The sequence below is a fragment of the Oncorhynchus kisutch genome, linkage group LG4, assembly GCF_002021735.2.
Source record: "Oncorhynchus kisutch isolate 150728-3 linkage group LG4, Okis_V2, whole genome shotgun sequence".
Classification (NCBI taxonomy): domain Eukaryota; kingdom Metazoa; phylum Chordata; class Actinopteri; order Salmoniformes; family Salmonidae; genus Oncorhynchus; species Oncorhynchus kisutch.
In genome coordinates, this window is record NC_034177.2 from 79,315,961 (window position 1) to 79,342,160 (window position 26,200).

General features: G+C 42.5%; 1 protein-coding gene across 1 annotated transcript in view; it reads left to right on the forward strand.

Annotated features, from left to right (window-relative positions):
* zcchc24 (zinc finger, CCHC domain containing 24) overlaps positions 1-26,200 on the forward strand; it is a 78,620-nt gene extending 52,420 nt beyond the window's left edge. The window contains exons 3-4 of the mRNA XM_020471141.2: positions 10,217-10,381; positions 19,391-26,200. Coding sequence (XP_020326730.1) covers positions 10,217-10,381; positions 19,391-19,504 — 279 coding nt within the window. The 3' untranslated portion in view covers positions 19,505-26,200. The remainder of the gene's footprint in view (positions 1-10,216; positions 10,382-19,390) is intronic.

Sequence of the window (26,200 nt, forward strand, 5' to 3'; positions counted from 1 at the left end):
CTGCAGCTATGGTGTTCTGCACCTATGGTGTTCTATGGTGTTCTGCACCGGTGGTATTCTATGGTGTTCTGCACCTATGGTGTTCTATGGTGTTCTGCACCGGTGGTGTTCTATGGTGTTCTGCACCTATGGTGTTCTATGGTGTTCTGCACCTATGGTGTTCTATGGTGTTCTGCACCTGTGGTATTCTATGATGTTCTGCACCTATGGTGTCCTATGGTGTTCTCCACCTATGGTGTTCTGCACCTATGGTGTTCTATAGTGTTCTGCACCTATGGTGTTCTATGGTGTTCTGCACCTATGGTGTTCTGCACCTATGGTGTTCTATGGTGTTCTGCACCTATGGTGTTCTGCACCTATGGTGTTCTGCACCGGTGGTATTCTCTGCGCTTTTAACGGACCTCTGTTAGAATGGCCAAGTCAAAGTCCAGACCTGAATCCAATCGAGAATCTGTGGAAAGAACTGAAAACTTCTGTTCACAAATGCTCTCCATCCAACCTCACTGAGCTCGAGCTGTTTTGCAAGGAGGATTGGGAAAAAAATTCGGTCTCTCGATGTGCAAAACTGATAGAGACATATCCCAAGCGACTTACAGCTGTAATCGCAGCAAAAGGTGGCGCTACAAAGTATTAACTTAAGGGGGCAGAATAATTTTGCACGCCCAATTTTTCAGTTTTTGATTTGTTAAAAACGTTTGAAATATACAATAAATGTCCTTCCACTTCATGATTGTGTCCCACTTGTTGTTGATTCTTCACAAAAAAATACAGTTTTATATCTTTATGTTTGAAGCCTGAAATGTGGCAAAAGGTCGCAAAGTTCAAGGGGGCCGAATACTTTCGCAAGGCACTGTATACTGATAACAAGTTCAAACAGGTGCCATTAATACAGGTAACGAGTGGAGGACAGAGGAGCCTCTTAAAGAAGAAGTGACAGGTCTATGAGAGCCAGAAATCTTGCTTGTTTGTAGGTGACCAAATACTTATTTTCCACCATAATTTGCAAATAAATTCATAAAAAATCCTACAATGTGATTTTCTGTCCCTCTCTCCTTCTCGCTTTCTCTCTCTAGTCCACTTTTTACTGTCAGAACTCACTGTTTTTATTTCTCTTCATTAGTCCTGTGATCTGTCTACTGAAGGTTCTGTGTAGGAACTGTGAGTAGGAGTACAGGACGGGAAACTGTTACTGCATCGAGGCTTTCCAGTCTGTCTCGGGAGTGTATGAAAACCTGTCTGTGTAAGGTAATGGGGACGTGTGTGTGTGTGTGTGTGTGTGATGAGTCACAGCCCTGCCCGCTGTGGTGTGGTTTTCAGGATGTAGCTGACTGCATGGCCAACTGGTTTGGTAGTGAAACTCCCTCCACTGTGGACACACACACACACAGTCTGTTCCATCTAAACACTCTGACCCTTATCTTTGCACACAAGGGTCAGAGGCAGGGACATAAACAAACATTATCTGCTGCACAGACACACACACATATCTTTAAGTTATTTTTGATCATTTGCAAACCCCATATTATTATGCACAAAGTCCCCACTCTCGGCTGTCTTGTTTGTTGTTGATGCTAAAACCCATAAGAACTGGATCAGAGCACTGTCCTCTACTGACTCTAGTGTCACGGTCCTCAAATGGTCCCTATCTAACTGACACAAGATGTTTTTACTACATTCATCCCCTAGTGTTTGTGTTCTCAAGTGGCCACTGGAATGCATGGCGGTGTGTACCAAATGGCACCCTATTCCCTACATTGTGCACTACTTTTGACCAGAGCACCATGGGTCCTGGTCAAAAGTAGTGCACTCAAAAGGGAATAGGGTGCCATTTGGGACTGAGCCTGAACCTCTGGTCATCTGTGGTCTCAGACCTCCGTGACAGGCGTGGTGTTTTAGACAGACACTAACAATGTCCTCCCACTGTGATGATTGACACCAGCATTGCTGCAGCATTTTTTTATTAACTAACACCTCACACTTTTTTTCACCTCTACTAGCACAGAATTTGCTGATAGCTACTTTATTGAGGGAAAATGTACTTACTATGACTGAGATATGTGGTTGTCCCACCTAGCTATCTTAAGATCAATGCACTGACTGTAAGTCGCTCTGGATAAGAGCATCTGCTAAATGACTACAAGGTAAATGTAAATGCAACGACCGTCTTACTGAGATCTGCAGACTTCGTTCCATGTTGGCAGTTGTTCACAACAAAAAAATCAGATGTGTGTTTGTCATTGTATGGAAGTGTGAGGAATTTATGTTAACCATGTGACCTGAAGAGGAAAATAACTCTGGTCCCCAGTTCTATTACATGACCAGGGAAAAATCCTGGTCCTACTTTTAAACACCTTTTTATATGGTTGTGGTTCTTCACTCATTAGCTGTGGAGAACAACGAGTTTTCTGACCATGTGACAAGACAAGGAATAACTCCAAGCCCTAGTTCTGTATAATAGCTGGTCTGGTACCACAGGCTATGTCCCTGCCTCACCCCCCGCTCTGCTGGTGTTTTGAGTTGATCTGAAATGTGGTCAGAGCGTAACCAATCCAGCTCAGGCTGTCTTTACTGTAAACACTGTATCATGTGCATCTGCTGGCCCAGATACAGAGACAGAGACAGAGAGACAGACCTACAAAGATGGAGACAGAGCTAGAGAGACAGAGCTACAAAGATGGAGACAGAGCTAGAGATACAGTGCTACAGACAGAGACAAAACTGGAGCGACAGAGCTAGAAAGAGACAGAGCTACAGACAGAGACATAGCTCCAGAGACAGAGCTACAGAGACAGATACAGAACTACCAATACAGAGCTGCAGAGACAGATACAGAGCTACAGATACAGAGCTGCAGAGACAGATACAGAGCTGCAGAGACAGATACAGAACTACCAATACAGAGCTGCAGAGACAGATACAGAGCTGCAGAGACAGATACAGAGCTGCAGAGACAGATACAGAGCATCTCAAATTAGGAATGCTGATATTTGCTCAGTTTTGCCTTTTAGATTTCAATGATAACATTGACAGGGAAGACAGGATCCTAAATCAGCACTCCTACTCTGAGATGTTTGATATGGCCTCATGAATTTCCAGCCTCCCTAGCAGTAAAAATAGGCATTGCAAGTAACAGATTACAATAAACACATTTCTTTAGAAATCTCTGACAGTCTCTGCTTGCTTAGTTAAAACATCCCATAGTTTGATCATCTTGAAGGGAACTGTCCAAATAATGTGTTACTATGATATTGTTGTCATCATGATAGCTTTGATTGCATCGGAGCGTCGTCTTATAATGTGTATGGATTGTGTGCTGGTCTAAGAGCCAGGCCATGTCACTGTTTCCAGCTTCTCCCTCTCCTTCTTCCTCTCTCTCTCTCCCTCTCTGTCACAGGGGGAGATGTTGTGTTGACACTGGTTAGGTCATGTTGTTGTTAAACAGCTGGACGGTAACAGCCTATCATAGTGAGCTGCTGGACAGTGAAAAGCCTATCATAGTGAGGCGAAAGGTTTAGACTGTGCCAGATGCTGATGATTAGGCTTCCGATTACTCACACGAGATGAACAGACAGACGGGAGCAAGGGTACACATCCTATACCTCTCTCAACCCCCCTATACTCCTCTACATACTGTACACACACGTGCACGCACAAACGCATGCATGGACACGGGCACGCACGCACACACACCTCCCCGCCACCCTACACACCTCCCCACCACCCTACACACCTCCCCACCACCCTACACATCTCTCCACCACCCTACACACCTCTCCACCACCCTACACACCTCTCCACCACCCTACGCACCTCTCCACCACCCTACACACCTCTCCACCACCCTATACACCTCTCAACCTCTCCACCACCCTCTCCACCTCTCTACCACCCTATACACCTCTCCACCTCTCAACCACCCTATACACCTCTCCACCTCTCTACCACCCTATACACCTCTCCACCTCTCTACCACCCTATACACCTCTCCACCTCTCTACCACCCTATACACCTATACACCTCTCCACCTCTCTACCACCCTCTCTACCTCCCTCTCCACCTCTCCACCACTCTATACACATCTCCACCTCTCTACCACCCTACACACCTCTCCACCTCTCCACCTCTCTACCACCCTCTCTACCTCTCTACCTCTCTACCACCCTACACACCTCTCCACCACCCTACACACCTCTCCACCTCTCTACCACCCTACACATCTCTCCACCTCTCTACCACCCTACACACCTCTCCACCTCTCTACCACCCTACACACCTCTCCACCTCTCTACCACCCTACACACCTCTCCACCTCTCTACCACCCTACACACCTCTCCACCTCTCTACCACCCTACACACCTCTCCACCTCTCTACCACCCTACACACCTCTCCACCTCTCTACCACCCTACACACCTCTCCACCTCTCTACCACCCTACACATCTCTCCACCTCTCTACCACCCTACACACCTCTCCACCTCTCTACCACCCTACACACCTCTCCACCTCTCTACCACCCTACACTCCTCTCCACCACCCTACACTCCTCTCTACCATCCTACACATCACCCTCTCCACCACCCTGATTAGTTGACTAGTTGAATCAGGTGTGATAGTGCTGGACTGGAACAAAAAAGTGCATTCTTACGAGAGCAGTGTGTATTTTATTAGGCTACAGTAGGTTTTAGTACAAGGTGATTTGCGTCTTTTTATTTTATTTTTATTTTTATTCCACCTTTATTTAACCAGGTAAGCTAGTTGAGAACACCTTTATTTAACCAGGTAAGCTAGTTGAGAACACCTTTATTTAACCAGGTAGGCTAGTTGAGAACACCTTTATTTAACCAGGTAAGCTAGTTGAGAACACCTTTATTTAACCAGGTAGGCTAGTTGAGAACAAGTTCTCATTTGCAACTGCGACCTGGCCAAGATAAAGCATAGCAGTGTGAGCATACAACAAAGAGTTACACATGGAGTAAACAATTAACAAGTCAATAACACAGTAGAAAACAAAGGGGGGGTCTATATACAATGTGTGCAAAAGGCATGAGGAGGTAGGCAAATAATTACAATTTTGCAGATTAACACTGGAGTGATAAATGATCAGATGGTCATGTACAGGTAGAGATATTGGTGTGCAGAAGAGCAGAAAAGTAAATAAATAAAAACAGTATGGGGATGAGGTAGGTGAAAAGGGTGGGCTATTTACCAATAGACTATGTACAGCTGCAGCGATCGGTTAGCTGCTCAGATAGCTGATGTTTGAAGTTGGTGAGGGAGATAAAAGTCTCCAACTTCAGCAATTTTTGCAATTCGTTCCAGTCACAGGCAGCAGAGTACTGGAACGAAAGGCGGCCAAATGAGGTGTTGGCTTTAGGGATGATCAGTGAGATACACCTGCTGGAGCGCGTGCTACGGATGGGTGTTGCCATCGTGACCAGTGAGCTGAGATAAGGCGGAGCTTTACCTAGCATAGACTTGTAGATGACCTGGTGCCAGTGGGTCTGGCGACGAATATGTAGCGAGGGCCAGCCGACTAGGGCATACAAGTCGCAGTGGTGGGTGGTATAAGGTGCTTTAGTGACAAAACGGATGGCACTGTGATAGACTGCATCCAGTTTGCTGAGTAGAGTGTTGGAAGCCATTTTGTAGATGACATCGCCGAAGTCGAGGATCGGTAGGATAGTCAGTTTTACTAGGGTAAGCTTGGCGGCGTGAGTGAAGGAGGCTTTGTTGCGGAATAGAAAGCCGACTCTTGATTTGATTTTCGATTGGAGATGTTTGATATGAGTCTGGAAGGAGAGTTTGCAGTCTAGCCAGACACCTAGGTACTTATAGACGTCCACATATTCTAGGTCGGAACCATCCAGGGTGGTGATGCTAGTCGGGCATGCAGGTGCAGGCAGCGACCGGTTGAAAAGCATGCATTTGGTTTTACTAGCGTTTAAGAGCAGTTGGAGGCCACGGAAGGAGTGTTGTATGGCATTGAAGCTTGTTTGGAGGTTAGATAGCACAGTGTCCAAAGACGGGCCGAAAGTATATAGAATGGTGTCGTCTGCGTAGAGGTGGATCAGGGAATCGCCCGCAGCAAGAGCAACATCATTGATATACACAGAGAAAAGAGTCGGCCCGAGAATTGAACCCTGTGGCACCCCCATAGAGACTGCCAGAGGACCGGACAGCATGCCCTCCGATTTGACACACTGAACTCTGTCTGCCAAGTAATTGGTGAACCAGGCAAGGCAGTCATCCGAAAAACCGAGGCTACTGAGTCTGCCGATAAGAATATGGTGATTGACAGAGTCGAAAGCCTTGGCAAGGTCGATGAAGATCGATGGCGTCTTTTATCGATGGCGGTTATGATATCGTTTAGTACCTTGAGTGTGGCTGAGGTGCACCCATGACCGGCTCGGAAACCAGATTGCACAGCGGAGAAGGTACGGTGGGATTCGAGATGGTCAGTGACCTGTTTGTTGACTTGGCTTTCGAAGACCTTAGATAGGCAGGGCAGGATGGATATAGGTCTGTAACAGTTTGGGTCCAGGGTGTCTCCCCCTTTGAAGAGGGGGATGACTGCGGCAGCTTTCCAATCCTTGGGGATCTCAGACGAGATGAAAGAGAGGTTGAACAGGCTGGTAATAGGGGTTGCGACAATGGTGGCAGATAGTTTCAGAAATAGAGGGTCCAGATTGTCAAGCCCAGCTGATTTGTACGGGTCCAGGTTTTGCAGCTCTTTCAGAACATCTGCTATCTGGATTTGGGTAAAGGAGAACCTGGAGAGGCTTGGGCGAGGAGCTGCGGGGGGGGGCGGAGCTGTTGGCCGAGGTTGAAGTAGCCAGGCGGAAGGCATGGCCAGCCGTTGAGAAATGCTTATTGAAGTTTTCGATAATCATGGATTTATCAGTGGTGACCGTGTTACCTAGCCTCAGTGCAGTGGGCAGCTGGGAGGAGGTGCTCTTGTTCTCCATGGACTTCACAGTGTCCCAGAACTTTTTGGAGTTGGAGCTACAGGATGCAAACTTCTGCCTGAAGAAGCTGGCCTTAGCTTTCCTGACTGACTGCGTGTATTGGTTCCGGACTTCCCTGAACAGTTGCATATCACGGGGACTATTCGATGCTATTGCAGTCCGCCACAGGATGTTTTTGTGCTGGTCGAGGGCAGTCAGGTCTGGGGTGAACCAAGGGCTGTATCTGTTCTTAGTTCTGCATTTTTTGAACGGAGCATGCTTATCTAAAATGGTGAGGAAGTTACTTTTAAAGAATGACCAGGCATCCTCAACTGATGGGATGAGGTCAATGTCCTTCCAGGATACCCGGGCCAGGTCGATTAGAAAGGCCTGCTCACAGAAGTGTTTTAGGGAGCGTTTGACAGTGATGAGGGGTGGTCGTTTGACTGCGGCTCCGTAGCGGATACAGGCAATGAGGCAGTGATCGCTGAGATCCTGGTTGAAGACAGCGGAGGTGTATTTGGAGGGCCAGTTGGTCAGGATGACGTCTATGAGGGTGCCCTTGTTTACAGAGTTAGGGTTGTACCTGGTGGGTTCCTTGATGATTTGTGTGAGATTGAGGGCATCTAGCTTAGATTGTAGGACTGGCGGGGTGTTAAGCATATCCCAGTTTAGGTCACCTAACAGAACAAACTCTGAAGCTAGATGGGGGGCGATCAATTCACAAATGGTGTCCAGGGCACAGCTGGGAGCTGAGGGGGGTCGGTAGCAGGCGGCAACCGTGAGAGACTTATTTCTGGAGAGAGTAATTTTCAAAATTAGTAGTTCGAACTGTTTGGGTGTGGACCTGGAAAGTATGACATTACTTTGCAGGCTATCTCTACAGTAAACTGCAACTCCTCCCCCTTTGGCAGTTCTATCTTGACGGAAGATGTTATAGTTGGGTATGGAAATCTCTGAATTTTTGGTGGCCTTCCTGAGCCAGGATTCAGACACAGCAAGGACATCAGGGTTAGCAGAGTGTGCTAAAGCAGTGAGTAAGACAAACTTAGGGAGGAGGCTTCCCTATGAAACCAAGGCTTTTTCGATCACAGAAGTCAACAAATGAGGGTGCCTGGGGACATGCAGGGCCTGGGTTTACCTCCACATCACCCGCGGAACAGAGAATGAGTAGTATGAGGGTGCGGCTAAAGGCTATCAAAACTGGCCGCCTAGAGCGTTGGGGACAGAGAATAAGAGGAGCAGGTTTCTGGGCATGGTAGAATATATTCAGGGCATAATGCGCAGACAGGGGTATGGTGGGGTGCGGGTACAGCGGAGGTAAGCCCAGGCACTGGGTGATGATGAGAGAGGTTGCATCTCTGGACATGCTGGTAGTAATGGGTGAGGTCACCGCATGTGTGGGAGGTGGGACAAAGGAGTTATCAGGGGTATGAAGAGTGGAACTAGGGGCTCCATTGTGAACTAAAACAATGATAACTAACCTGAACAACAGTATACAAGGCATATTGACATTTGAGAGAGACATACAGCGAGGCATACAGTAATCACAGGTGTTGAAAGCTAGCTAAAACAGTAGGTGAGACAACAGCTAATCAGCTAGCACAACAACAGCAGGTAAAATGGCGTAGACTAGGCAATGGGGCCAACAGATAAAGCAAACAAGCAGAATGGAGTACCGTGATTAATGGACAGTCCAGCGTGCATCAGCTATGTAGCCAAGAGATCAGTGTCCAGGGGGCAGCGGTGGATGGGGCAGGGAAGCTGGACTGGCGAGTGTTATCCAGGTTTTAAAAAAACTAACAATGACTAAATAGCTTGTAGCTAGTTAGCTGGTTAGCTTCTGGAGGTTCTTGAGTGTGTTCTAAAAATAAATAAAAAATAATAGCGATTCCGTATCACATTGGGTGAGGCAGGTTTCCAGAAGGTATAAACAAATTAAAAGTCAAAAGAGATAGAAAGTAAATATGGGTCCGGTGGGCGTTTGGGACGCGGCGATTCAGGCGGTTAGCAGGCCTGTGCTAACAAGCTAACAGTTTGTAGGCCCGGGCTAGACAAGGTAGCAGTTAGCGGACCGGAGCTGGACAAGCTAGCAGTTAGCAGGCCGAATTAGCAAGCAGGGAGATAGCGAGGGCTAGAGAGTTAGCCTTTGGGGAACGTCGCGATGGGGTGAGTCTGTTTATTCCTCTTCATGCGGTGACATCGATAGACCGGTCGTGGGCCCGGGTATTGTAGCTCAGGAGTATGCTACGGTGGTAGCGCAGGCCGGGCTAGCTTCAAGCTAAGTGGGTGGAAACGCTAGCCAGGGGTAATCATCCGGGGTTGCGGTTTAGCTAGATAGCTAGTTGTGAAGATCCAGCGTATTTGGAAGCTTAGGTTTAGCAAAATGTTTTTAAAGGGATAGCTATGTAAAAAAAAACGAAAAATAAACGAAAAATAAACGAAATATACAGGGACGCGACACGACAGGACGACAGGACGACTTACTGCTACGCCATCTTGGAAACAAGGCCTCTGATGGGTGGGGTTCCGATTCTAACGTGACATAAGCCAAACACATCAATTGTCAGCCACTGCGAGTTTAGCCAACACCAGTCAAGCCCACTAATTGGTTAGTTTTGGTAGGACGTATGCACGTGTGGTGATTTATCCCAGTGATGGCATCAATCGTTCTTTTATATGCGACACTAGGGGAAGAAAATGTCACTTTTACTCCTTGTTGCTGTTGTAGTGGCCAGGCCTAGATGAGCCACTGCCAGTATGGGTATGTGTCCCAAATGGCACCCTATTCCCTACATAGTGCACTACAGAGCCATATGGACTCTGGTCAAAGGTAGTGCACTATATAGAGAATAGGGTGCCATTTGGGACGCAAGCAGTATATACTCAGTATGATGAGTAAGAGCCCCTCCCAGGGATATTGGCCTCTCGCAAGCCTTATTTCATTGCTGACGGAGTGTGTGTGTGTGTGTGTGTGTGTGTTTAACAGAGTGCATGTTTAAGGCCGAAATGCCTTCTCGTCACTCAGTATCAGTTTCTCAATTCATTCAGTGTGACAATATGCATAGGAAAATACTGTATGACATGCACACACCACCCAAAATAACAAATCAGGAAAGACAAAGGGTAGCATGGGTAAAGTTCACTTTTTGCATCAGTCTTTGTTGTCTCTTTTGGGTTCTCTGTTTCAGGGACCTTTTGTATACTGACTTTAGCCCAATTGATATAGCTTAAACTACCATCTACACCTCTCTGTCTTGTAATCCCAGGCAAGGCCTAAAGGTGAGGGTCTAACTCCGTACCAGGGGAAGAAGAGGTGTTTTGGAGAGTACAAATGTCCCAAGTGTAAGAGGAAGTGGATGAGTGGCAACTCCTGGGCCAACATGGGACAAGAATGTATCAAGTGCCACATCAACGTCTACCCACACAAGCAGGTAGGACAACGTGTGTGTTCGTGTGTGTGCGTGTGTGTTTGTGTGTTTGTGCATGTTTCTGTGTCTGCATTTATGTGGGTGTGTGTGTGCACTCGTGAGATCTGTGCATGTGTGTGTATGTGCGTGTGTGTTTGTGATAGAATTCCAAAATTGTGTAGCTGGTCCGCACTCAAAAAAAAGATTAACGGTTTCTTTTTAATATTTATTTCATTCAGGGGTAGGTTGATAGACGATCTTGTATGTTGTGACGAAATACGCAGTGTGTTCTTAATCATTATTACAACACACTCAGAATATGGTTTTGACGCCACGCCACCTCAACCTCTGTAGTCAGGGTTTGGAAGGGAGAGCATGTAAATTGAGGCAGTGGGCTCTGGTCAAAAGTAGTGCACTATATAGGGAGTGGGTGCTATTTGGGACACAATTGTCGCTACTTACAGTTTCTAGGCTGTTCCCAACTTGCCTGATTAAAATAGAGTAAAATAAAGAGTGCTTCAGAGTGCGAGTGCTGATCTAGGATCAGTTTGCATTTTAGATCACAATGATTAAGATTATTTGGACAGGGGGGACCTGATCCTAGATTGGCAATCCTACAGTACTCTGAGACACTTTGTGAATATGGGCCCAGAGCTCTGTCACTTGTAAATTATTAATCTCAACAGGAATACATTCCAAGAAATGGTTTAACTTTTCTCAACAAAAATATAAATGCAACATGTGAAGTGTTGGTCACATGTTTCATGAGCTGAAATAAAACATTGCATACATCATTCTATTCTGCCGATACAGAGTATAACCAGCCAGCTGTATGTTGATAATGTCGTCGTTCAGCCTCGAGTCCGTGAAGCATAAAATATTACAGTTTTTAATGTCGCGTTGGTAATTTAATCGTCCACGTAGGTCATCAATTTTATTCTCCAAAGATTACACGTTTACTAGCAGAATGGAAGGCAGTGGTGGTATATTCGATCTCCTATGAATTCTCAGAAGGCAGCCCCCCCTCTGGCCCCTTTTTCTCTGCCTTCTCTTTACGCAAATCACGGGGATCTGGGCCTGTTTCCGAGAAAGCAGTCAGACTAGTCAGACTCGTTAATGCAACAAAAAAGATTCTGCCAGTCCGTGGTGAGTAATCACAGTCCTGATTTCCAGGAGTTATTTTCGGTCATAAGAGATGGTTGGCAACTTTATGTACAAAATAAGTTGAAAAAAATAAGTTACTAACAACGCAAATAAACGAACGAAAAAACACAATCGGTTGGGGGCACTTAAAACATCTGCCTTCATCTTCTGATATTAAAGGGCAACCTGGGTTTGCATTTCTCCAGCCCCATCCCACCAAGTGGCGAGGTGACCACTTTGTTCTCAAATCGACCTCTAGTCCCTACCCACAATTCTTGAACTTTTTGAGATCTGGGAGGGTTGGATAGCAATTTCAATAATGATTATAGTGCAGTACTTTTGTCCAAAGCCCTATGGGCCCTGGTCAAAAGCAGTGCACTATATAGGGGATAGGATGTAATTTGGGATGATGACATAGTATAACTACCTAATCCTCTTTGATCTATGCAAGTGCATAGGCCATAGGGGCTAGGGGATAAGACTTAGGGGATAGGCCTTAGGGGATAGGGCTTAGGGGTTAGGAGTTGCTTGTTGCTTGTTGCTGTCACGACTTCCGCCAAAGTCGGTTCCTCTCCTTGTTCGGGCGGCGTTCGGCGATCGACATCACCGGTCTTCTAGCCATCGCCGATCCACCTTTCATTTTTCCATTTGTTTTGTCTTGTTTTCCCGCACACCTGGTTTACATTCCCTCATTACTTGACATGCATTTAACCCCCTGTTCCCCCTCATGTCTGTGTGTGGAATTGTTTGTTGTAAAGTGTATGTGCACTTCAGACTGGTTTGCGACGGGTTATTTCAACCCGTATGTTGTTGTTCTGGGTGCAGTTTGTGTTGCCTCATTAAACTGCTCCGGTTGTTATCCAGTTCTGTTCTCCTGCGCCTGACTTCCCTGCAGCCAGTCACACACCTCTTACAGTTGCTTTGGGTTTGGACGTGCAGCAATAATTTACATGGCTCTTCATCCATTCTCCAATTGCATTGAAGGTTCCGCTATACTGTAGCTATGGTTACAGTCACAACAACAAAATAGACATACAGATAACTAACTGTCAATGATAGAATGCTTCAAGTAATATCAGGCGACTTCCCCAGATCAAACGGATGATGCGAAAGTATCACGTCACCATGAAAGGGCAGCAGTCACAGTGATTATTCTCACCAAAACGGCAGAGAACAGTCTCTGTTCAATGGAACTAGCTGGTGGGAAAAGCATGCTCTTTTCCCTCTGTGTGTGTGTGTGTGTGTGTGTGTGTGTGTGTGTGTGTGTGTGTGTGTGTGTGTGTGTGTGTGTGTGTGTGTGTGTGTGTGGTGTTGTGGCTAGATCCACACTTGCGGGCAAATTCCTCACATTTGCAATCTCACCCACTTCACATGTTTCACAATGTCAGCGTTTGAGAATGGACAGCTAACCCCCACGTACTGTACAACACACACACACACACACACACACACACACACACACACACACACACACACACACACACACACACACACACACACACACACACACACACACACACACACACACACACACACACACACAGAGAGAGAGAGAGAGCCTGGCTCTAACAGAAAGGACTGAGGGAAATGAATTTAACATTGTATATTTTTCTTTTTCTTCTTCTCCGACTTTGGTTTCTGATTCCCAGATTTGCTTTACTGCAAGTCTTCATGTCCTCAACAGTTTCTGTTAGGTGCTGAGGTAAAAAAAATATCCTGACCTGAGTCCTGACCTTCACAATAGCATCAAATACTGTACTACATTAATGCCAGGCAGACCATTACAGTCCTACGAGTCAGAGGGAAACAATCAGATTAACAATCACAGATGAGTTACATATATCCTCTATAGTCTTCTATAGTCCTCTATACCCTCTATAGTCTTCTATAGTCCTCTATACCCTCTATAGTCTTCTATAGTCCTCTATACCCTCTATAGTCTTCTATAGTCCTCTATACCCTCTATAGTCTTCTATAGTCCTCTATACCCTCTATAGTCTTCTATAGTCCTCTATAGTCTTCTATAGTCCTCTATACCATCTATAGTCTTCTATAGTCCTCTATACCCTCTATAGTCTTCTATAACCCATATATCCTCTATAGTCTTCTATAACCTATATCTGTTCTATAGTCTTCTATAACCCATATATCCTCTATAGTCTTCTATAACCCATATATCCTCTATAGTCTTCTATAACCCATATATCCTCTATAGTCTTCTATAACCTCTATCTGCTCTATAGTTGTCTATAACCCATATATCCTCTATAGTCTTCTATAACCCATATATCCTCTATAGTCTTCTATAACCTATATCTGTTCTATAGTCTTCTATAACCCATATATCCTCTATAGTCTTCTATAACCCATATATCCTCTATAGTCTTCTATAACCTATATCTGTTCTATAGTCTTCTATAACCCATATATCCTCTATAGTCTTCTATAACCCATATATCCTCTATAGTCTTCTATAACCTATATCTGTTCTATAGTCTTCTATAACCTCTATATCCTCTATAGTCTTCTATAACCCATATATCCTCTATAGTCTTCTATAACCCATATATCCTCTATAGTCTTCTATAACCTCTATCTGCTCTATAGTCTTCTATAGTCTTCTATAACCTCTATCTGCTCTATAGTCTTCTATAACCTCTATATCCTCTATAGTCTTCTATAACCCATATATCCTCTATAGTCTTCTATAACCTATATCTGCTCTATAGTCTTCTATAGTCTTCTATAACCTCTATCTGCTCTATAGTCTTCTATAACCTCTATATCCTCTATAGTCTTCTATAACCCATATATCCTCTATAGTCTTCTATAACCTATATCTGCTCTATAGTCTTCTATAGTCTTCTATAACCTCTATCTGCTCTATAGTCTTCTATAACCTCTATATCCTCTATAGTCTTCTATAACCCATATATCCTCTATAGTCTTCTATAACCTATATCTGCTCTATAGTCTTCTATAGTCTTCTATAACCTATATCTGCTCCATAGTCTTCTATAGTCTTCTATAACCTCTATCTGCTCTATAGTCTTCTATAACCTCTATATCCTCTATAGTCTTCTATAACCTCTATATCCTCTATAGTCTTCTATAACCCATATATCCTCTATAGTCTTCTATAACCTATATCTGCTCTATAGTCTTCTATAGTCTTCTATAACCTATATCTGCTCTATAGTCTTCTATAGTCTTCTATAACCTCTATCTGCTCTATAGTCTTCTATAACCTCTATATCCTCTATAGTCTTCTATAACCCATATATCCTCTATAGTCTTCTATAACCTATATCTGCTCTATAGTCTTCTATAACCCATATATCCTCTATAGTCTTCTATAACCTATATCTGCTCTATAGTCTTCTATAACCCATATATCCTCTATAGTCTTCTATAACCCATATATCCTCTATAGTCTTCTATAACCCATATATCCTCTATAGTCTTCTATAACCTCTATCTGCTCTATAGTCTTCTATAACCCATATATCCTCTATAGTCTTCTATAACCCATATATCCTCTATAGTCTTCTATAACCTATATCTGCTCTATAGTCTTCTATAACCCATATATCCTCTATAGTCTTCTATAACCCATATATCCTCTATAGTCTTCTATAACCTATATCTGCTCTATAGTCTTCTATAACCCATATATCCTCCATAGTCTTCTATAACCTCTATATCCTCTATAGTCTTCTATAACCCATATATCCTCCATAGTCTTCTATAACCCATATATCCTCCATAGTCTTCTATAACCCATATATCCTCCATAGTCTTCTATAACCCATATATCCTCCATAGTCTTCTATAACCCATATATCCTCTATAGTCTTCTATAACCCATATATCCTCTATAGTCTTCTATAACCTATATCTCTTCTATAGTCTTCTATAACCCATATATCCTCTATAGTCTTCTATAACCCATATATCCTCTATAGTCTTCTATAACCTATATATCCTCTATAGTCTTCTATAACCTACATCTGTTCTATAGTCTTCTAGATCCTCCATCTGCTCAATCATCGTCTATAGTATTCTAGATCCTCTATCTGTTCTATAGTCTTCTAGATCCTCTATCTGCTCCTTAGTCTTCTATATCCCCTATCTGCTCTATAGTCTAGATCCTGTATATGTTCTATCATCTTCTATAATCTTCACGAACCTCCATCTGTTCTATAGTCTTCTAGAACCTATATCTGCTCTATAGTCTTCTATAGTCTTCTGGATCCTCTATCTGTTCTATAGTCTTCTATAGTCTTCTAGATTTTCTATCTGCTCTATAGTCTTCTAGAGCCTATATCTGTTCCCAAGTCTTCTATAGTCTGCTAGACCCTCTATCTGCTAGATCCTCTATCTGCTCTATCATCATATTCTAGATCCTCTATCTGCTTTATAGTCTAGACCCTCTATCTGTTCTATAGTCTTTTATAGTCTCCTAGATCCTCTATCTGCTATATAGTCTTCTAGAGCCTCTATCTGTGCCATAGTCTTCTAGATCCTCTATCTGCTTTATAGTCTAGACCCTCTATCTGTTCTATAGTCTTTTATAGTCTCCTAGATCCTCTATCTGCTATATAGTCTTCTAGAGCCTCTATCTGTGCCATAGTCTTCTAGATCCTCTGTCTGTTCCATAGTCTTCAATAGTCTTCCAGATCCTCTATCTGCTCTATAGTCTTCTAGATGTATCTACTCTATAGTCTAGATCTTCTACCTGTTCTATAGTCTAGATCCTCGATCTGTTCTATAGTCTTCTATAGTCTTCTAGAACCTCCATCTGTTCTATAGTCTTCAAAAATCTCTATCTGCTCTGTAGTCTTCTATAGTCTTCTATAACTTCTACATGTTCTATAGTCTTCTATAACCTCTATCTGTTCTATATTCTTCTACAGTCTTCTATAACCTCTATCTGTTCTATAGTCTTCTATAGAATTCTATAACCTCTATCTGTTCTATAGTCTTCTATAACCTCTATCAGTTCTATATTCTTCTACAGTCTTCTATAACCTCTATCTGTTCTATAGTCTTCTATAGACTTCTATAACCTCTATCTGTTCTATAGTCTTGTAAATCCTCTATCTGTTCAATCATTGTCTATAGTATTATAGATCCTATATCTGCTCTATAGTCTTCTAGAACCTCTACCTGTTCTATAGTCTTCTAGATCCTCTATCTGTTCTATAGTCTTCTAGACCCTCTATCTGCTCAATCATCATCTATAGTATTCTAGATACTCTATCTGCTCAATCATTGTCTATAGTATCCTAGATCCTCTATCTGTTCTATAGTCTTCTAGACCCTCTATCTGCTCAATCATCATCTATAGTATTCTAGATACTCTATCTGCTCAATCATTGTCTATAGTATTCTAGAACCTCTATCTGCTCTATAGTCTAAATCACCTATCTGTTCTATCATCTTCTATAATCTTCTCGAACCTCCATCCGTTCTATAGTCTTCTAGAGACTCTAGCTGTTCTATAATCTTCTATAGTCTTCTAGAACCTATATCTGCTCTATAGTCTTCTATAGTCTTCTGGATCCTCTATCTGTTCCGTAGTCTTCTATAGTCTGCTAGATCCTCTATCTGCTCTATCATCTTCTATATTATTCTAGATCCTCTATCTGCTCTGTAGTCTAGATCCTCTATCTGCTCTATAGTCTAGACCCTCTATCTTTTCTATAGTCTTCTAGATCTCTGTGTTCTATAGTTGTCTATATATCCTCTATCTGTTCTATAGTCTTCTACAGTCTTCTAGATCTCTATCTGTTCTATAGTCTTCTAGATCCTCTATCTGTTCCATAGTATTCTAGTCTTCTAGATCCTCTATCTGTTCTATAGTCTTCTAGATCTATATCTATTCTATAGTTGTCTAGATCCTATATCTGCTCTATAGTATTCTCGACTTCTAGATCCCCTATCTGCTCTATAGTTTTTTAGAACTTCTATCTGTAGTCTTCTAGATCTTCTGTCTGTTCTATAGTCTTTTATAGTTTTCTAGATCCTCTATCTGCTATATAGTCTTCTAGATCCTCTATCTGTTCCATAGTTTTCCAGATCCTCTATCTGCTCTATCATCTTCTATAATATTCTAGAGCCTCTACCTGCTCTATAGTCTTCTAGAACCTCGATCTGCTCTATAGTCTTCTAGATCTATCTGCTCTATATTCTAGATCCTCTATCTGTTCTATAGTTTTGTCTTCTAGAACCTCCATCTGTTCTGAAGTCTTCTAGATCCTCTATCTGTTCTATAGTCTTCTATAGTCCTCTAGAACCTCTATCTGTTCTATAGTCGTCTAGATTCTCTATCTACTCTATAGTATTCTAGTCTTCTAGATCCCCTATCTGCTCTATCGTCTTTTAGAACCTCTATCTGTTCTATAGTCTTCTAGTTCCTCTGTGTTCTATAGTCTTCTAGAACCTCTATCTGTTCTATAGTCTTCTATAGTCTTCTATAACCTCTATCTGTTATATAGTCTTCTAGAACCTCTATCTGTTCTGTAGTCTTCTAGATTTGCTTCTATAGTTTTCACATTTCATGACTTTAAGACAGCATTTCTATGGCCGGACAGAATCCCTGGAATGAAAAACATGTTTATCCATTAAATAAATATACAGTTCAACTAGACTGATTCAGTCCTTCATTCTAAAACCCAAGATGTTTAAATACCAGATCCTTTCTCCTATGAAACACATACTTTTAGTCATCAAGTACTGTATATCATATTTTGGATGCCAAACCTAACATTGTGGGTATGCTTGATATGTATTTCATGTTGTTATCAGTTCGTTTTTAAACTAGTGGCAGACAGTCAAGGTGAAGGTTGGCTGCATTGTCTCCTTGGGCTGGTCCTTGGCAACCTGGGCCCGTATTTATAAAGCGTCTCAGAGTAGGAATGCTGATCTAGGATCAGGTCCGCTCTGTCCATATAATCTTAATCATTGTGATCTAAAAAGCAAAGCTGACTTTAGATCAGAGATGCTTTATGAATACGAGCTCTGGTTTTGACAAGTTAAAGAATAAGTCTGGGACCATCTGTCTGGAAACAATAACAGTATTATAAAATAAACTCTGTAAGAACAATGGGTGGGAAAGTAAATGATTGCAGAGTAATGTATGTGATTGACATCCAACAAACCGTTGGCGCTGAACGATACCCTCTGATGTCCTCCATAGCCTTTCCAAGAAAGCGATTATTCTCTGTGGTGTAGCTGGTATTTTCATGCAGGTTTGTATCAGCAAACATGTGCCTTGGACCTCTTTCTGTAATTATACTGTGTGCCGTGTTAGAGAGAGAGTCTATGTTCCAAATGGCGTCCATAAGGCTCTGATCAAAAGTAGTGCACTACATAAGGAACAGGGTACCGTTTTGGACACAGCCTCTGTAATTATATTGTGTGAGGGAGAGAGAGAGGGAGATCTGTTAAGGTTGTTTGCCACAGCTCTGAAACCAATAACACAAAGTACACTGACTCCAGGTCTGAAAACATTCAGGGTTTGTTCTTGTGGCCAAATCACTGAGAATGTGGGATACAACAGAGCTGGTTTGAGTAGTACCCAAACAATCTGCTGGCAAATAGAAGGCTTGGTATGTGTGTGTGTTGAATTGTCAGTGTGTGGTTAGCACCCAATTTAGAACAGAGGTTAACTCTGTTCCCCTGCCATGTTAGCACCATAGCAAACACTTTAGTATAACAAACTGTTTCTATAGTGTGTATACTTGTATGTGATGACTCTCTCACCTCTCTTTCTCTATCTCCCTCCCTCTCTCTCATCCCTCTTTCTCTACCCTCTCTCCCCTTTTCTCTTTCCCTCTCCATCTTCCTACTTCCCTCTCATTCTTCTATCCCCCCTCCCTCCCTTAGCGTCCATTGGAGAAGCCTGATGGCCTGGACGTCTCAGACCAGAGTAAGGAGCACCCTCAGCACCTGTGTGAGAAATGCAAAGTCCTGGGCTACTACTGCCGACGAGTGCAATAATACCTTACTAACCTGAACCCTCCAATTTCCTCAAAAAGAGAGGAACCATTTCATGTCCCTCGCCTCCTCCTCCGTCAGAGGGAAACTTACCAACCCTCCTGTACTGCCTTCCCATTTTCCTCTTCCCGCTCCTGGGAAAGAGCGGAACCTCACTGTCCTCACCAATACTGCCTCCCTTGCCTCCCATCCTTCTCATCCTTTCTCCCCCTCTCCAAATCACCTTCCATCACCTCTCCCTCCCCTCCATCACCTCTACCTCCCCTCTCCCCATCACCCCCCCCTCCATCACCTCTAACTCCCCTCTCCCCATCACCACTCCCTCCATCACCTCTACCTCCCCTCTCCCTCTCTCCATCACCTCTCCCTCCCCTCTCTCCTCCATCACCTCTACCTCCTCTCTCCCCATCACCACTCCCTCCATCACCTCTACCTCCCCATCACCACTCCCTCCATCACCTCTACCTCCCCTCTCTCCTCCATCACCTCTACCTCCCCTCTCCCCATCACCTCTACCTCCCCTCTCCCCATCACCTCTCCCTCCCCTCTCTCCTCCATCACCTCTACCTCCCCTCTCCCCATCACCCCCCCTCCATCACCTCTACCTCCCCTCTCCCCATCACCACTCCCTCCATCACCTCTACCTCCCCTCTCTCCTCCATCACCTCTACCTCTCCTCTCCCCACCACCTCTCCCTCCCCTCTCTCCTCCATCACCTCTACCTCCCCTCTCCCCATCACCCCCCCTCCATCACCTCTCCCTCCCCTCTCTCCTCCATCACCTCTACCTCCCCTCTCTCCTCCATCACCTCTACCTCCCCTCTCCTCCATCACCTCTCCCTCCCCTCTCTCCTCTATCACCTCTACCTCCCCTCTCCCCATCACCACTCCCTCCATCACCTCTCCCTCCCCTCTCCCCTCCATCACCTCTCCCTCCCCTCCCCCATCACCTCTCCCTCCACTCTCCCTCATCACCTCTCCCTCCCCCTCTCTCCTCCATCACCTCTACCTCCCCTCTCTCCTCCATCACCTCTACCTCCCCTCTCTCCTCCATCACCTCTACCTCCCCTCTCCTCCATCACCTCTACCTCCCCTCTCTCCTCCATCACCTCTCCCTCCCCTCTCCCCTCCATCACCTCTCCCTCCCATCCCCCATCACCTCTCCCTCCACTCTCCCTCATCACCTCTCCCCGATCACCTCTCCCCCTCCACTCTCCCCCATCACCTCTCCCTCATCACCTCTACCTTCCCCCTCATCACCTCTACCTCCCCTCTCCCCCATCACCTCTCCCTACCCTCTCCCCATCTCCTCTCCCTCCCCTCTCTCCATCAACTCTCCCTCCCTTCTCACACCCCATCATCTCTCCCTCCCCATCATCTCTCCCTCCCTTCTCTCTCCACATCACCTCTCTCTCCCATCGCCCCCCATCTCTGAATTAGCTGGTTAACCTTATTTTGCAGAGGTTTGTCACTAAGCACAATTCCTGTCCTTTTCCTAATGTTAAGGGTATGGGAGAAACTGATCGAAGAACTGTGCAAGGATAATCCTCAGCCCTGACAGGGCCTTGTGGCCTTGTGTACCCTAGCCTAAAAACCATATAACGGACATCCAATGTGTGTATAATATGATATTGTTGTTACTGACAGTATTGCCCACACCTTGGGGTTTTATTCCCTCACTTTGGGAGTCTGTTGGTTTTGTGTTTACAGAAGAGTTCTGCCTTAATTTTCCCTGTCAAGTGAAGTGTGTGGGGAGCATTAAAACAGACAGAGACAGGCCTTCTAGTGATGCCAATGTAACTATCGTCATGGGCTCAAGTCGGGGTCAAGGGGTCAATGTCGGGGTCAATGTCTGGGTCAAAGGTCAACTTATACATGAATAACTGTGAATGAATTATGAATTGATTATTGATTGATTAACTGAGGGATACCGTACCAAACATCCCTGGCTTACATGTTACATGTGACGTATTTATTATTTGTCGTCTGTTCGTCTGTTGTGCAATTTTTTATTGATTTAAACTGGGACATATATATATATATATATATATATATATATATATATATATATATATATATATATATATATATGTATATACGTGTATGTGTGTACTATATGTATGTGTGTATGTTTGTATATCAAAGTATTATTGTGTAACTGCTTCCACTTGTCTTTAGAAACGACTGTAGGTTGAGAAAGTCGTTCTTCGTTTAGGTGTAGTACAGTGATAATAACATTGATGTTTCGTATTAAACAAGCTGTGCGTTTACATCGGCAATGAAAGTCGGGTTTAGGTATTCATCGAATTGACAAGATTTTAACATTTGCCTGTCAAAAGGCAACTATGCAATAACAGCAGTTTCTGTGATGATAAAGGCTGGATATCTAGTTTCTCTTAGCCAATATCCCCTTCATATTTAGACTCTTAAGTATTAGGTTCAATCTATCGGCAATGCTGTAGTCTTCCCTACCTAATTTGACAGTTTACTTCCAAACAATCATTTTATTTTTGTAATGAGTTTCTTGAAAAGTAATTCTGTCCTGCACTGTCTGTATGCAACCAATATTCTTTTTAAGGACTCGACCTCAGCATTGTTATTTCTGGCGAGTATTTACAATCTATTTGGTGTGGGATGCCGATAGATTGACATAGTTGATTAGAACTGGTATTTCAAATGGTATATAGAGAAGTACTCATTATACATTTCAAAGTGGTTTTATAATATCCCTACTGCAATTGCACATTTTTGCAATCTTCTGTAGGACACACAACTGACCAATAGAGCTGTTGCAATCTTGTAACGCTACTTTAAGACAGATTGACCTAGAAATATAACAGTGAATCTTACTAATATCTGTTTCCAAGGGGTTTAACCCCTTCATGATGTGTCAAACAAGTGACAGCAGTAAATTATGTCTGGAGAAAGAGATGAGGGATGGAGGTAAGATTACTATGATGGTTGGTAAAGGAGAAAGAAGTAGAGAAGTGGAAATGTTGTCTTGTAACAAAATTGACATTTGTATTTTATCAGAGGACGTTTTGTAAGTGTGGTGATGGATTAAGTTTACGTTTCTGTGTGTTTGATTCCACATCCTATCATGATTTAAACATTTAATCGTGTGTTTAATAGAAGAGATGTAACTAACCATTACCTCTGTTTACAAAGATACAGGTCTATACTTTCAACTTTATAGTTGGAGGACCTAGAGTGAAGAATATTTTTCATTCAACATTTTGTAACAGTGGGTATAGTTGTATCTTAGCAATGAAGGCTATTGACACTTTGGGAACTGTGTTATTTTGTGAGTATAGTTGAAGAGAGGTTTGCTACCACTTTTCAAAGCGGAGGTGTATTTTTCAAATCACACACATTGGCTTCTCCAATATTTAGAATGTGTTTAATGGCTCTATAAAGGTTGAATTCATAGTTGTATATTTTATATTATCCGAAAAGGACTAGTGCCTTGTAAAAAGAGAATAATTATTTCGAAAAATTGTAAGGAAAGTGAATAAAGAGGAGAGTTGAACTTAGTTTGGAGGTGTAATTAACTCGTGGCTAGATGTAACTGCTAGGTGTTTTGCCAAGTCTGATGCCGGTTCAAGATGTGAATACATATGGGAAAACAATACTATTACCCATTAGCAATGAGAACTGGCTAATGTTTTCCTCGACACCATTTTGTTGAGTTTGGACGCAGTAACTAAAGCATCTGGCAAAAACACACACACTGTAGTTAGTCTGTTGTCATGGAATCAACAACAATGTTATTTTGTAGTCAGTACACTAATGTGAATGAGGTTTGCACTAAAAGCTGTAGACTTCATCCTCGTTCTTTTAACTTTGGCCGGGATTCAATACAATCGCGGGTTATATGGTTTGTGGCTTTTAAAGGGCATTTCCGATTGAGTCGACATATGCAGCGTTTATTGTGAATGGGATCTCCGCGAACGAGGGAACATTGCCTTTAAAAGCTGCAATGCCTATAACCCGCGATCGGATTGAATCCCAGCCTTTCGCTTTTTGAGATGTCTGTTTATGACAAGTCTGTTTATGACTTGTTGATTGATTCAACACACACAAGTATGAGCTTAGTTTGTAATCTTTCATTCAATGTGTGGATACAGAACAATTACATTAAGCATAATTGTTTACAACTTGGACCATCACACTCAGTTAGTGTTAGTTACATGTATGTGGGGAGGTGAAGCCTGGTTCCAGATTTGTTGGTGCTTTCTTGCCAACCCCTATAGTCATTGGCACAGCACAATCACATCTGGAACAAGGTTACAGGATAGTAGCCTACTCATGAAATATTAGGCTAGAAGTCAAATCAAATCAAATGTTATTAGTCACATGAGCTAAATAGAGTGAAATGCTTACTTTACAAGCCCCAAACCAACATCGCAGTTTAACAAATACCAATAAGAAATAAAAGTAACAAGTAATTAAAGAGCAGCAGTAAAATAACAATAGCGAGACTATATACAGGGGGTACCAGTACAGAGTCAATGTGCGGGGGCACCTGTTAGTTGAGGTAATATGTACATGTAGGTAGAGGTGGTTGGGAGATGTCGCATAGCCATTCTATGGATATTTTATTTTTATCATCTGAACAAAAAGGGTCTTGGAAGGAAAGAATAGTCGACCATATTTGATGTGAATCGTGTAGGGGGTTTCATTCATTGATTACAGGTCATAGTAGATTATTATTTTCTCCCCACATAACGTTGGGATCAATTCTATATTTTCACTACAACTGAGCAGAACACTGCTGCTATCCAAACATTACCATATATTCTGGTCTAGGCTTTATTCGCCTCACAACAGCAGTGTATCAGTACATGTTTCCATTAGCTTGGGTATTAGCCAACTAAACCAAAAGCGCTAATACCCATCAACATCGATACACAGTAGGCTTATGAGTGCTCTGACTTTTAAGGAATACAATGATAAGAATATCCTTAAGAATATAAGAAATATCTAGAAGAATATAAGGAAAAAATCAGCCGAGATATTTTTGGTCTGATTCCAACCAGACAAGTTTGTGAAGAAGAAGCCATGTGTTTGAGATGGCATGGAAGCAGCTCATACATTGTGTTGTGCATTTTAAACATACAGTATACAAATACTTCTTCAGATGTGTTTTTTGTCCTGAATTTACATATACTTGACTTTTCTAGATCATTTTCAGTATGGATTTGTTGTTTTCTATGAAAGATGTGTATTTTGGAAAAAACTTTATAGATGTTACATTTTCTAAGCAATTTGCTAAAGAAAACAACCCAAGAGTTATTTTTCCCAGAAAAATATATTTAGCAAATGACTGTTTTATGTATATATTAGATGGCCATCATCTTAAAGGATCTTAGATCTGAAATGTTATGCAGCTTTGAAGCTTTCTATGTGAAAAAGGGCCTATATAAAGCTTTGAGACAAATAAAGCTGAGTTTTTCATTGATGTTTTACAATGATCTGAGGGGTTTATCCTACAGAAATATTTATGGAAAGAGTTTTTACAACACTTTTTTGTATAAAATACGCAACAAAGTTATACTAAGAAGGAAATATTGATGTCTACATAGATTACTATTAAAAAAAGTTGGTACATAATTATTAATACCCTTTACTCAATGATAAGCCATTTTGTTTTTGATGTGTTTTGTTTTGTGTTTAGAAATGTTATCATCAGTATTAAATAACCCAGAATGATACCCAAGTGCTTTAACTAATATGCCTATGAGTTGCCATTTGTGTCCTTTAAGTAGCATGCATTCAGGTTTTATTACGAGTTTTACCTTATTAAGGAAATGGCAGACATAATTACCAATGTTTTGTTATTCAAGTTCTATATGATTAAGATCTTACTAGGTTACGCAATAATACTGTTAACATGCAGAATACATCTTTTTGTTCTATCTTAGTGACTGATGCTCTCCACTGTATATGCACATTCAACTGTGAGTTGTAGATTGCTCAAAGCAGCTACAAGGCACTTCTCTGAAATGTTATGTTTTTATTCATAGTTTAGTACAGAGAGTGTAATTTACTTCTGTTAAGCAAGTGTGTGAGACAAAACACTTGTAGAATTTGCATGTGCATGTGTTTTGCTTTTAAATGGAAAAATAAGTATTACTTTATGCAATGTATTTAATTTTAGCACAGTAACGTAGTTGGGCTACATCGTACGTGCACCAAATGACACCCTATTCCCTTTATAGTGCACTACTTTCGACCAGGGCCCACAGAGGGCTCTGATCAAAAGCAGTACACTATGGAGAAAATAGAGTTCCATGTGGGACAAACAGTAGTCTCTTAGCATTCTCAACAACTTCTAATTGATTGTTACTAGTCATAAAAATGTATAATTGACCGATAGTGTATACCAATTAGTATACCAATTAATACATACTGACTGAGTGTGCTGTTTTAACACTTACATGGTCAATTAGATGTTGTTTTGTTCTTTGATGTCTGTAACATTTAGAGATTGTAACGCTATAGTTGAATTGGTGTGAGTGAGTTAGGATGATGACTGGGAGGTTGTTGTGGAAACAGAAAAGAACAGATCTGTTGCATCACGTCCATGAAACGGCATTCCAAAATGTGCCTTATTTGTTAGTTAGGAAAACAAAAAACGACTTTAGTGCTTTAGTACTATTAGGTGTTGTGATGAATAAAATAAATGTTGAATTGGAAA